At 39.9% G+C, this 14,402-nt stretch overlaps 1 protein-coding gene across 1 annotated transcript; it reads left to right on the top strand.

The window, feature by feature from the left end:
• Nucleotides 1–10,781: 10,781 nt before the first annotated feature.
• On the top strand, nt 10,782–11,748 carry LOC111153858 (olfactory receptor 8A1). Its single transcript, XM_022513126.1, has one exon. The coding sequence runs from the start codon at nt 10,819–10,821 to the stop codon at nt 11,746–11,748; it is 930 nt and encodes a 309-aa protein (XP_022368834.1). The 5' UTR covers nt 10,782–10,818.
• The last annotated feature ends 2,654 nt before the right edge of the window (nt 11,749–14,402 follow it).

The following is a 14,402-nucleotide window of genomic DNA, read 5'->3' as shown; positions in this document are numbered from 1 at the left end:
AGGACATGGGGAGTTAGGAGAAGGGAGTTGGGGGAAATTGGAAGGGGAGGTGAACAATGAGAGACTATGGACTCTGAAAAACAATCTGAAGGGTTTGAAGAGGTGTGGGGTGGGAGGTTGGGGGAACCAGGTGGTGGGTATTAGAGAGGGCATGGATTGCATGGAGCACTGGGTGTGGTACAAAAACAATGAATACTGTTATGCTGAAAATAAATTTTAAAAAAGTTTTTAAAAAAGTAATTAAAAAAATAAAAAATTTAAATAAAAAAAACTTGTATCATATTCAGAATATTAAAGAATGTATTTATTGAATGTTCCTATTGAATATGTTATCTTTGACATATACCAAGATTATATTTTTCTCATATAGTCAACAAATATATCCTACTTATGTAAATATACTTCAGATGATTAGTCTTCTTAATATAAACAATGAAAAAGCACATAGAAAATCTTGGAGGATTTGAGGAAGATTGTGTCATGGTTTTGTAGACTTCCTGGATACCCCCATAAAAAAAACCAGCATAAAGGCACCTGGGTGGTTCAGCCATTAAGCAGCTGCCTTCGGCTCAAGTCATGATCCCAGGGTCCTGGGATCGAGCCCTGCATTGGACTCCCTGTCTCATGGGGAGCCTGCTTTTGTCTCTCCCACTCCCCCTGCTTGTGCTTGCTCTCTCACTGTGCCTCTATGAAATAAATAAATGAAATCTTAAAAAAGGAAAAAAACAGCATAACTAAATAGCAAAGCATAATCTCATTAACAAAGCCTATGACAAAAATAAGTGATATGTTATCCCCTTTACCTCCAAACACAAGCAGATGGGCACAAACCACCAAGAGCTTAAAATCTGCTTAGTATCAGCATCTGTGCAGGAAGAAACAGAAGGAAGCAATGGGACATCTGGCAAACCTGAAACTCCAAAACAACTAATCGGTATTCCAAGTATCTCTCAAAAGGCCAATTTGAAAATAGCACCTAAAACTGGAAGGAATTTTGCATTCTTCAATAGTGTGTGAATTTAAATTACTCTGTACTAAGATCTGAAGGGGCTACAGTTTGTGCACTATGAACTCTCAACATAAAGCAACCAAAGCTCCCTACAAGAATAGAAACTAAACAGAAAAGGGTAGATACAGACAAAAGAGTGAAAAGGCCCAGATAAAGGTAGAAACGGAACAATGCCAAGAGATCTCAGACGGTAAAGTCATATTTTTTTAACACCTCACAAAAACGACAGAATAGGGAATTCTATAGATATGAAATTAGAAAAAAACTAATTTGATATAAAAACAAACAGTAGAAAAGAATCAAGAAGAAATTCCATATAAAATGATAAGAAGAAAAATTTTCCTGCAGAAAATATGGAGCAAACCACAAAGGCATACTGTATTAGTCTGCTTAGGATGCCATAACAAAATACCACAAAATGGGTCACTTAAGCAACAGAAGTATATTTTCTCACAGTTCTGGAAATTAGGGTACCTACATAGGAGATTTCTGGTGAAGACTCTTCCGGGCTTACAGATGGCTGCTGCTTCAGTATTTCCTCATGTGGAGGAGACAGTGAGTTCTGGTGCCTCTTCCTTATCTTAGGAATGGCACCAGCCCTATCAGATTAGGACCCCACTTTTTTTTTTTTAATCTTTTTTTTTTATTTTATTTATTTATTTGACAGACAGAGATCACAAGTAGGCAGAGAGGCAGGCAGAGAGAGAGGAAGGGAAGCAGGCTCCCTGCAGAGCAGAGAGCCCGATGTGGGACTCGATCCCAGGACCCTGGGATCATGACCTGAGCCGAAGGCAGCGGCTTAACCCACTGAGCCACCCAGGCGCCCCAGGACCCCACTTTTATGGCCTCCTTTGTCACCTTCTTATATAGGTTCTGTCTCAGAATACTGTCACATTGAGGGTTAAGGCTTCAACATATGAATTTGGCAGGTGGGGGGAACACAACACAACTCATTCCATTGCCCATGACTACAAATAAATTAATACTATTACATTATTTAAAAATGAATGAAAATGCATGAAAATATTACAAGGTATGAAAGAACAACAGAAGTCAGAATTAAGAAAACTTTTAAATTAGCAACAGAGCCCAAGAAATTATTAGAAATAAAAGGAAAAAATAAGAAATATGACTGACTTAGAATTAGCAGAAGTGTGAGTAAACACAACAGATAATACCTTAGGAAAAATAGAAGGTGAAAAGAAGGGTAAAAAAAAAAAAAAAGAGAGAGAGAGAGAAAAGAAACGAAGAGCGTTTATGGGAAAGCAGCAAATACAAACACCAGCCAAAGAAGATCTAATCCACATGGAGTAGGAGCACCAGAGGAGAAAACCAAAGCAAGGGACAGAACAGAAAATAAAGACTATAATTCTTGGATCTTTTCCTAGTGTCAAAAAAAATTTTTTTGAAGTGACATATTGAAAAGAATCATCACACCTAAGAAAATTGCCCCCAAAATAAGTATTAAAACATATACCAGTGAAATTATTGGCCTTTTCAAATGAGATCCCTTGAGAACCATGTAGCCTGAAATTTTCTGGTTCTTTCTGGAAAGACTTAGAAACAATAACCAGCCCAAAAACAATGAGCTTCTCTAGTACCTAATTACTAGTCTTAAAATACCATTTCACCACTAAAAGAAAGCATGTTTCCTGGAGAACTGGTCGATTCCTGATCTGAAGAATGAAATGTATGAGATGAGCTCAGAACATCTTGTCATTAACAGATAAAAATTAGTATTAAAGACTAGGAGCATCCTGTCAAAGACTCAAGAGACAAAATGGAGAGACTTCCACAGGCCAAAGATAGAAAATTTGAGTAACAAAAGGATAATAATTGTAATGACACATACAATATGTTTAAAGTGATGAGAGTATAATGATTCTTTCGTATTATGTGATGTTAGTCACCATACAGTACATCATTAGTTTTTGATGTAATGTTCCATGATTCATTGTTTGCCTATAACACCCAGTGCTCCATTGAATAACGTGCCCTCCCTAATACCCATCACCAGGCTCACCCATCCCCCCACCTCCCTCCCCTCTAAAACCCTCAGTTTGATTCCTGGACACCACAGTCTCTCATGGTTTGTCTCCCTCTCTGATTCCCACCCCCCCTTCATTTTTCCCTTCCTTTTCCTAATATCCTTTATGCTATTCCTTATGTTCCATAAATAAGTGAAACCAAATGATAATTGTCTTTCTCTGTTTGGCTTATTTCACTTAACATAATCGCCTCCAGTTCCATCCATGCTGATGCAAATGTTGGGTATTCATCCTTTCTGATGGCTGAGTAATATTCCATTTATATACAGACCACATCTTCTTTATCCATTGGTCTGTTGAAGGGCATCTTGGCTCCTTCTACAGTTTGGCTATTGTTGACATTGCTGCTATGAACAGTGGGGTGCTTTCCAAAGAAAAGTAGCTGGTTACCTTTGGAGGATAATAAGAAACCATTATTTTGAAAATCAGAAAATGAAGGTCATGTGAGTGTTTTTATCTGAACTGTGAATAAAGAACCTGTGCATGAGATAAAGTTGCACTGAACTAAATGTACACACACACACAAATGAGCACAAGTAAAATGGGGGAAGCCTGAATGAAGTGCATGGGGTATGTATGGGCGCATGCATGTGTGGTATTGTGATGTTGCAGTATAATTTTGCAAAATGTTATCATTGGGGAAAACTGTATGAAGGGTATGCAGGATCTCTCCACATTGTTTCTTTCAACTGCATATGATTCTGCAACTATCTCAAAATTAAACGTCTAAAAATCTTTGTTAGTGAGATGCCTGGTTGACTCAGTCGGTTAAGTGTCTGCCTTCGGCTCGGGTCAAGATCTTAGGGTACTGGGATCAAGTCCCACATTGGGCTCCCTCCTCAGAGAGGAGTCTGCTTCTCCTCTTCTTGTGTGCCCTCCCCTCCCCCTCAGACAAATAAATAAATAAAATATTTTCAATAATTAAATAAAAATAAAAATCTTCATTGGCAACATTTTCGTAAGATATCGCTGAATATAATCACTAAAAGTAAATTTTCTTATGAACATATTCCCTTTATGAATGAGAATATGCATGAAGAGTTCTTATAATTCTACCTCTTACATCCCTCAACCTCTTGCCATTCATTCCACAGTGGCCATTTATAGGTATGGTAGCAGGGTGACAAGTTTAGTGTTTCTTATAAATTTAACATCCCTCTACCGAAGCTCTGGTTTGTTTTAGTAAAATATTTTCATTTGTTTCAAAAACATTTAAAATAAACGTTTTCCACCTAACTGATTATGTCTACTGAAGAGCAACATTGAGTAGTAGCCATAATGGTAGTAACGGGTGATGTGGGTGGTGATGACAAATGGCGTGGTGAGTGGGGGTGGGGGGGTGAGGATCACTAGGTTGTTGGCTGTCAGGGATTTGAAGGCTGGCATTAGACTCTAGGTTTCCCAAGCTGAAGATGACTCCAGATGAAAGGAAAATTAACACACCTGGGAGACAAACCATGCTTCACACCAAGACTCTAATTGCTCCTTCAGCAAGGACTCCAGGCTCCAGACTGACGGCATCCCAGGAGGTTCTGCCTGTGTGTTACATAAACAGATCCCCAAGTCTCCCAGTCTCAGTGACCCCATTTTTCCTAACCGTGCTGATGCCTCAGAATCCATTTTGGACTAGATATAAATCTGTATGGTTCTCTCCTTTCTCACTCTTTATTTCCTACTACAGGAATCAAGGCATCCCCTAAAATTTCCAGGAGACCATGTTATTTTTTTCTCACCCCAGTTATTTAATTGGATTTAAAGCAATTGTATGAGTAAAATATTTCTTCCATGAGCTCCTGTTTCTAATGCAGGCTTTATTTCTAACATTTGTCTACCTTCATCTCTCAGAGTCTTTTCTTTGTGTTCTGCGTTCTCATCGGCAGCAATCCCAAGCCTCTGATGGTCAGGTAAAGTTAGAGGTAATCCCTGTAGTAACTGACACCAAATACATGGATCATGGTTTGCCAATTTCATATCATTAGAGGATTATAGGAGTAAAACGTTAACTTGGTGCTGTCTAGGATTTTCGCCATCTGCACCACACTGAGGGCTGTTTACTCTGCAATTTTGTAAAGCACATTGGTTTCTGGTAATAGTATATTCAAGCTGGATTTTCTATGTTTCTTACTGTTTTAAGAGGTAAAAATTGGGTACAAAGAGATATGTAAGATTTTTTTAATCTATTGTGATCCAGAAGAAATTTGTTTTCTCCTCTAATGGGGAAAAAGTAGGTACTTCTGAGACTAGTTATTGTGAAGTTAAATGCCATACCACCAACAACTTAACATATGAGGTTTACAATGCAATGCAGATTTCCTTGTCTTCACACCACATCCTAAGGATTTAAAGACTGTTATGTCTAAGAAAAGGAAACACAGTTAGTTGCCAGAGTTATTATTATTATAGGAATCAAATGAGACAATGTATTATAAAGTACTTTATAAAGTACAAAAAGCACATTACAAAATGTTTTTTTAAAAATACATATATAAAAATACATATATACTTATACACATGTAAATATATATTATTTATATATATATATATATATATATATATATATATATATATATATATATATATACATTCACATAGAAAAAATCTAGAAAGATAGTCACTGCCGGTATTAGTCTCCAAATAGTGGGGAAATGCTGTTTTTACTTTTGCTTATTTGTATTTTTTTTATGATTCATTTATTTTAGGGGGAGGGGCAGGAGAGAGAGAGAGATTGAGAATCCCAAGCAGACTCCACGCTCAGCAGGGAACCCAACATGGGGCTCGATACCATGACTCTGGGATCATGACCTGAGCCAACAGCAGAGGCTTAACCGACTGAGCCACCCAAACACCCCTGCCTTTGTAATTTCTTAAATGCCCCCTGAATAGGCAATGAAATCCATCCTGCATCTCCAAAAATTCAATAAATCAAGTTTATAAATAATAATAAAGTGCTACCCAAAGGTAAGCTACAACAAAACAATACAATTTAATGGAAGCAAAAGAGATGATAGAAGTCCTGGGTTGTAGCCTACTTCTGCCTCTACTAACTGTATGATTTGGGGCAACATTTAGAGCTCCAATTTCCTAGAGTAGAGGATGAGAAAAAAAAAATGCTGTGCACAAGCTAAGACCTCAGGTGTAAAGCTTAGCACTGTAGGTGGGCAGATATACAAGATTGCACACTTGGACTAAAAGAAATGAGCTCACGATCAGGAGAGAAGAGTTTAAGTTCTAAGTCACTGATCGTTAGTATGCTTCAAGCAAGCCACTGAGGATCTGGTGTTCCTGTTTTCTCCATAGGAAAATGGAAATAAAAATCCTACTCAGAACACATTTCTCCTCATACCCAAAATTTTAGGAGTTAGAGATTGACCTTTGAGGACATTATACAAAAGTTAATAATTATATGAGGAAGCAATAGAAAGAATGAGAACTCAAGGTTTTTAGCCTAAGCAATATATCTTAGAGATGGGATGTCTGTAAGTATCAGATCCAACAAGGATGATTCATGCTTCTTAGGGATATGTTGACAGTTTGAGTACCGTGTCATTAGGGAGCTCATGGGGCCTGGTTTCATATTGCAATCTGAAAATCATCATCATAACACTAATGGCCTTTGGGCACTTACTCTGTACTATATTATGTGCCCGTGCCCACATTGCACACAGATCAATTTAATTGAACCTCTATGGGTAGATCCCAGGCATCCATACTTTCAAATGCTCTGGGTGATTATAGTATACAGTCGGTATTGAGAACCACTGTCTTAGAGCCTCAAGTCCCGTGAAAAACTAAGAACAAATTCCAGACACCTAATGACAGCTCACTTTTATGTGAACTGAGTGCTTGAAAAAAATTTCTAAATATGCATTATCCTGTGTTATTTTTACAACCACCTTTGAAATTGATATTACTGATATTTTATTTAAATTCAATTAGCCAACATTCAGTACATCATTAGTTTCAGATGTAGTGTTCATCACATCACATATCCTCCTTTAATGCCTATCACCCAGTTACCCCATCCCCACACCCACCTCCCTTCAACCCTCAATTTGTTTCCTAGAGTTAAGATTGTCTCTCATGGTTTTTCTCCCTCTCTGATGACTACCCATCCAGTTTTCCCTCCCTTCACCTATGATCCTCTGCACTATTTCTTATATTCCACATATGAGTAAAACCATATGATAGTTGTCTTCCTCTGATTGACTTATTTCACTCAGCATAATACCCTCCAGTTCTGTCCACACTGATGTAAATGGTAAGTATTCATCCTTTCTGATGGCTGAGTATTATTCCATTGTGTGTGTGTGTATCTATATATAGATATGTATATAGATATATCTACTACATCTTCTTTATCCATTCACCTGTCAATGGACATCTCAGCTCTTTACACAGTTTTGCTATTCTGGACATTGCTGCTATAAACGCTGGGGTGCAGGTGCCCCTTTGGATCACTACATTTGTATCTTTGGGGTAAATATCTAGTAGTGCAATTGCCAGGTTGTAGGTTAGCTCTATTTTTAACATCTTGAGGAACCTCCATACTGTTTTCCAAAGTGGCTCTACCAACTTGCATGCCCACGGACAGTGTAAGAGGGTTCCCCTTTCTCTGCATCCTCTCCAGCATTCTTTATTTCCTGACTTATTAATTTTAGCCATTCTGACAAGTGTGAGGTAATATCTCATTGTGGTTTTGATTTGTATTTCCCTCATGCCAAGTGATGTGAAGCATTTTTTCATGTGTCTGTTGGCTGTTTGGATGTCTTCTTCAAAGATATGTTTGTAATCTCTTCTGCCCATTTCTTGACTGGGTTATTTGTTTTTTGGGTGTTGACTTTGATGAGTTTTTTATAGATCTTGGATACTAACCCTTTATCTGATATGTCATTTGCAAATATCTTTTCCCATTCCATAGGTTGCCTTTTAGTTTTGATGACTGTTTCCTTTGCTGTGCAGAAGCTTTTTATACTGATGAAGTACCAATAGTTCATTTCCTTTTTTGTTTCCCTTGCCTTTGGAGATGTGTCTAGGAAGAAGTTGCTACAGCCAAGGTCAAAGTGGTGTTCTCAAGGATTTTGATGGATTCCTGTGTCACATTGAGGTCTTTCATTCATTTTGAGTTTATCTTTGTGTCTGGTGTAAGAAAATGGTCCAGTTTCATTCTTTTACATGGGGCTGTCTAACTTTCCCAGCATCATTTGCTGAAGACACTGTCCTTTTTCCATTGGATATTCTTTCCTGCTTTGTTGAAGATTAGTTGACTATGGAGTTCTGTATTCTCTCCTCTGAGTTCTCTGTTGTTTTCTACTGCTCTGTGTCTGGTTTTGTGCCAGTACCATACTTTCTCGATGATTACAGCTTTGTAGTGTAGCTTGAAGTCTGACATTGGGATGCCACCAGCTTTGGTTTTCTTTTCCAAAATTCCTGTGGCTATTTGGGGTCTTTTCCCGTTCCATACAAATTTCAGGATTATTTGTTCCAGCTCTGTGAAGAATGTCAAAGGTATTTTGATAGGGATTGCATTGAATGTGTAGATTGCTCTGGATAGCATAGACATTTTAACAATATTTATTCTTTCAATCCATGAGCATGGAATGTTTCTCCATTTTTCTTTGTGTCTTCCTCAGTTCTTTAGTAAATGTTCTGTAGTTTTTAGGGTATAAATCCTTTACCTCTTTGGTTAGGTTTATTCCTAGATATCTTATGGTTTTGGGTGCAATTGTAAATGTAAATGTAATTGTAAATGTAAATCAATTCCTTAGTTTCTCTTTCTTCTGTCTCATTGTTTTAGTATAGAAATGCAATTAGTTTCTATGCATTGATTTTATATCCTGCTACTTTGCTGAATTCCTTTATGAGTTCTAGTAATTTGGGGGCGGAGTCTTTGGGTTTTCCACATAAAGTTTCATGTCATCTGTGAAGAGAGTTTGACTACTTCTTTGCCAATTTGGATGCCTTTTATTTCTTTTTGTTGTCTGATGCCTGAGGCTAGGACTTCTAGTACTATGTTGAACAATAGTGGTGAGAGCGGGCATCCCTGTCGTATATCCGACCTTAGGGGGAAAGCTCTCCATTTTTCCCCATTGCAAATGATATTCACTGTGGGCTTTTCATAGATGGCTTTTATGATATGATATATTCTCTCTATCCCTATACTGTGGATAGTTTTAATGAAGAGAGGATGCTGTATTTTGTCAAATGCTCTTTCTGCATCTATTGAGAGGATCATATGGTTCTTGTCTTTTCTTTTATTAATGTGTTGTATCACATTGATTGATTTGTGGATGTTGAACCAACCTTGCAGCCCAGGGATAAATCCCACTTGGTCGTGGTGAATAATTTTTTTAATGTACTGTTGGATCCTATTGGCTAGTATCTTGGTGAGAATTTTGGCATCCCTGTTCATCAGGGTTATTGGTCTGTAATCCTCCTTTTTGATGGGGTGTTTGTCTGGTTTGGGGATCGAGGTAATGTTGGCCACATAGAACGAATTTGGAAGTTTTCCTTCCATTTCTATTTTTTGAAACAGCTTCAGAAGAATAGGTATTAGTTCTTCTTTAAGTGTTTGTTAAAAATTCCCCTGGGAAGCCGTCAGGCCCTGGACTGATTTCGTAGTCAACAAAAAATATCTTGGAATGCAAGGACTCCATCAGAGGCAAGGAAAAGCTTCATTGCCCTGCAGTTTGCAACCAGTGAGACATGACTTTGGGCTACAAAACCAAAGTAGCTCTGTCAGGGAAGGATCAGGCTTGGAATACAAAGAAGCAAAAACCTAGGGAAAGCTCTGTGCCCTTTATGGACATTGGTCAGACTCAGGTCCCAAGCTGCAAGTTTCAGGAGCAGAGTGGCAGGCAGGATACACAGCTCACTATTTCTGGTAACAGTTTCAGGATGTGGCAGCCGCTAAAGAGCATGACAGGATGTGTTGCGAGGGTTTTTTTTTAAATGTTGCTGAATTTTGTGCAAGCTTGTCATCTCAGGCTGTGCTGACTGGTTTTGTTCCCCGTGGTCATTTGGCCTGATTAAAATTTTAGTTTTTCTCCCTTGACACGAGGGCACCCATCTTGCCTGTCAGCCATTACTGTCAAATTACTGGGGCCTCTTGTCCTCATCTGCGTCTTTCAGCTACAGACCCCGACTTGTCACTCAGTGATACAATTGTAATTGCCATACTATCCTGACACTGTGTGGATTTGAGATGGGTATTTGTGCTTTCACACTCGAGACTATTTGGGAATTGCACAGATGACGAGGACATTTTATTTCTGAATCAAAATACATCTCCAAGTACAAACTATGAAACATGCTGCTTGTTACCTATAGATTAAAGGTTCTCAAACCTAAGCACACAGCATCACCTGGAGAGAGTGTTAAACCCAGATTGCTTCCCGCTGCCCTAGGGTTTCTGATTTGTTAGGTCCTGGGTGAGACCTGAGAGTTTGTATCTCTAACATGAGGCTGATGCTGCTGATCCAGGGACAATACTTTCAGAATTGCTGTAGGATATTTGAGAAGTATACAAGGGGTGAAACTCCCAGATCTTTCCCCCCTTCTCCTCTCATCCTCATGATCTTTGAAACACCCAGAGGCTGGTCTTTCTCCCAGCAAACTGCAAGGTGAGGAGAGGATTCATCCAGAAAGAGCCCAGGATCGTCCAGCTGAGCCCAAGTGCTCAAAACTAACTTCATCCAAAAGTCAAAGATGCAGCCTTTCATGGGTTCTTCTCTCCCATCCCCACAGGGCCTCCAAAACAGGAGAATGGCTGCAGAAAATCACTCTACAGTGACCGAGTTCATTCTCAGGGGATTGACAAATCAGCTAGAGCTCCAGCTCCCCCTTTTCTTCCTCTTCCTTGGGATCTACTTGGTCACCATGATAGGGAACCTGGGCATGTTCACACTGATTTGTCTGAATCCTCAACTTCACACCCCCATGTACTACTTCCTCAGCAATCTGTCATTTGTGGACCTCTGCTACTCCTCTGTTATTACCCCGAAAATGTTGGTGAACTTTGTGTCAGAGAAGAACACCATCTCCTATGCAGGGTGCATGTCACAGCTCTACTTCTTCCTTGTGTTTGTCATTGCCGAGTGTTACATGCTGACAGTGATGGCCTATGACCGCTATGTTGCCATCTGCAGCCCTTTGCTCTACAATGTCATCATGTGTCGTCAAGTCTGCTCCCAGCTGGTGGCTGTGGTCTATGCCATGGGGCTCATTGGCTCAACAATAGAGACTGGCCTCATGTTAAAACTGTCCTATTGTGAGCTCTTCATCAGTCACTACTTCTGTGACATCCTTCCTCTCATGAAGCTCTCCTGCTCTAGCACTTATGATATTGAGATGACAGTCTTCTTTTTGGCTGGATTCAACATCATAGTCACCAGTTTAACAGTCCTTGTTTCCTACGTCTTCATCCTCTCCAACATCCTCCGCATCAGCACCACAGAGGGCAGGTCCAAAGCCTTCAGCACCTGCAGCTCCCACCTTGTGGCTGTGGGGATGTTCTATGGATCTACTGCGTTCATGTACTTAAAACCCTCCACAGCCAGTTTCCTGGCTCAGGAGAATGTGGCCTCCGTGTTCTACACCACAGTGATCCCCATGCTGAATCCCCTGATCTACAGCTTGAGGAATAAGGAGGTAAAGGCCGCCATGCAGAAAACACTGAGGAGAAATGTGTTTTGAGGTTAAGTGTTACTCTTTCTCAATTTTAAAATTAAGTTGTTTTAATGCTAGAGGGAAGCTCCCTGAATGCTTACCCAACCATGATGGGAAATGGGTGCTTGACTACATGGTTGGATGAATGCCTCCTCCCCTTCTTCCGTCTTCCTTCCCTCTTTCTCTGGACTCTCCTTTCTGTTTGAAATCAGATGACTTCAAGTTCATGTTTTCTTTCACTTGAGATCCATTTTTTCTGTCCTGGACCCTTTGGTAAACATTTACTATCTTAACTAGAATTTAACATAAATTTTAAACTTTCAGCATTGAGTTTGAAAGTCACCCATTGTTTTATTACCTTCCCTACAGAAAATATTATTCAACCCAATTCTTTTGTGTGTGTGTGTGCCAGGGAGTGCACAAGGCAAAGAAAGGTGAATGTGAAAGTCACTGAGAAGTGAGACACAGCTACTTGCTCATCCGGACCTCCTCTTCTCTCTTCACTCCTCTCTACTTGTTCCTGCCCGGGAACCTCTGCGTGATCCCTTTATGTAATTTCATAGCAACAATAAAAGTAGTTAAGAGCCAGGCACATGTTTTGAGATGCTTACCCTGAGCCATGCAACTCCCCTAAATGCTTTAGAGGTGTTATTTCAATAATGCCTCACAACACATAGGTACTATTGTTATCCCCATCTCACAGATATGTAAACTTGGTTCAGTAACTTGCTGTGGTCACACAGCTGGCAAACAAACAACACTGGAATCTGAATCTAGTAACTTAGAGCTCACAGTTGGCTCTCACGCATTATCCCTTCACCTTCAGGCTGACACTCCATTTGAACAGCCTCTTAAGTTTGACCTATGTATGCTTTTCCAGTTTCAGGTACCTCCAAAAAATAATTTCTCAGGTCCCCACCCTTTATCGCCTGCCCTAGCCTCTTTCCCTTTGTAGAAAACTTCTTCAAGATGACTAAGGGAAGATTATACCAGAGTGACCAACATGACCCGGTTTGCCAGGCCTTTTCCCAGCGTTAGCACTGAAAGCCCTACATTTCAGAAAATCTGTCCAGTCCCAGACAAAGCAGGTTGGGGGAGGTGGTCACCCTAGATGACACCTTGCAGCAAAATCTCTTGTCCTGCTTAAATAACTGATAGACTTAATGCCAGCCTCACTCAGTAAATCCAGTGGCCTTGGGACAAAGTTTCTTCCTGCTCCCCTTGCTTATAATGATATCAAGGGTAAAAGGGTTAAACTCAGCGGCCTGACATAGGGCAAAGGATTTATGGACATCCTCTTGTCATTTATAGCTCTTTTTGGTATGCTATTATATCAAGCAGTGGTTTATTATGGGAAACAGAAATAACTACTCTTCTCAAGGAGAAAGGAATCTAATACAGGAAACTAGTTGCTTACAGATTTTTGAATGACTGGAGAAGGGGTGAGAAGACCCCCAGAGTGACTCCACAATAGACATGATCTAGGCGTCCTACTGCCCCTCTCCTCACTTCCCCCATGAAAATTGCCTCTCACACTCATGAATAGCAGAACCTAGGATGAGCATCACCTGGAAACCTGTCAGAAATGCAAATTCCCAGGTCCTCTATGGGCTCCAGGCCTATAGAATTAGCCAAAATCTGTACTTTAGTCAACCCTCAGGTGATCCCAAGACACAGTGAAGTATGGGGAACCCCCTCCCACCACCTTTCCAGTGGCAATTCACATCCCAGGGCTCCAGCTACCAGGGCATCTGGGTATGTAATAATTAGTTTTTAACCTGACCAGAAGGAGAGTAGAATGGATATTGAAAGAGCCATTCCCAGGTGGCTACCCATTCTTTCCTGATCTTTCTTCAGAAATAAGATCGCTACCACTTATAGAAGCCCACTGTTTAGGAAAAAAAGAAAAAGAAAAAAGGTAGGAAAATACTTTTTAGCTGAAGATAAGACACCGTAAAGCCAAATAAATTGGTGAATATCATATATCAGAAATTAGGATATTTGTTCGGCAAAGGACACAGGGGATGGAGATAATAGAAATAGAGTGGAAGATGATATCTAACTAACATATAGTAGAAATGCAGGCAAACCAACGAGAAGAAAACCATCAAGAGAAAACATGGGCAAGGTATATACGACAATCATGTTACATGACAAAACCTGAAGGGCCACCAAGCATGTCAAGAGACGCTTCAACCAATTACTAAACGGAGCAGGGCAAATTAATACCCTCTCTTTATACCCACCCCGGGGTACATAAAAGGACAGGCTGTGGCAGAGACTCAGCAGCAGTTAGAAGCAGAGGATCAGCTATGAGCGATGGAGCCTAGAGCTCGAGGGCTGTGCGAGATCTACAATACATTACTTACATATATAAAATTACATGCACACAAACAAACAAACAAATTAGAAAGAAAAAATAATAACATAAAATATACATAAATAGGTTGGAATGGATACCCAACGAGACAAGATGCATGGAAGTAGGGAGTGGGGAAAAGAGAAATAGAAATAAAAGTTCCTTTTTCTAGACTTAGCCCCCAGATGCATACAAATCAACACGGCCCAAGAGCCCAGGGTTCAGAGCTGGCCACTGGACTGCTAAATGTGGACACAGGCAAGCCCACCCTCAACGTCTGTGAGGCCTAGAAAAAGATTCTTTTAATATTTGGAAATGAATA

Source organism: Enhydra lutris, unplaced genomic scaffold (assembly GCF_002288905.1).
Source record: "Enhydra lutris kenyoni isolate GAN:26980312 unplaced genomic scaffold, ASM228890v2 scaffoldscaffold34, whole genome shotgun sequence".
Classification (NCBI taxonomy): domain Eukaryota; kingdom Metazoa; phylum Chordata; class Mammalia; order Carnivora; family Mustelidae; genus Enhydra; species Enhydra lutris.
Note: the sequence above shows the minus strand (reverse complement) of the source record. Positions and strands in the feature narration are given on the sequence as shown.

Bases quoted from the DNA above. Each gene is read 5' to 3' on its own strand.
- LOC111153858 (XM_022513126.1), top strand. From the start codon at position 10,819: ATGGCTGCAGAAAATCACTCTACAGTGACCGAGTTCATTCTCAGGGGA.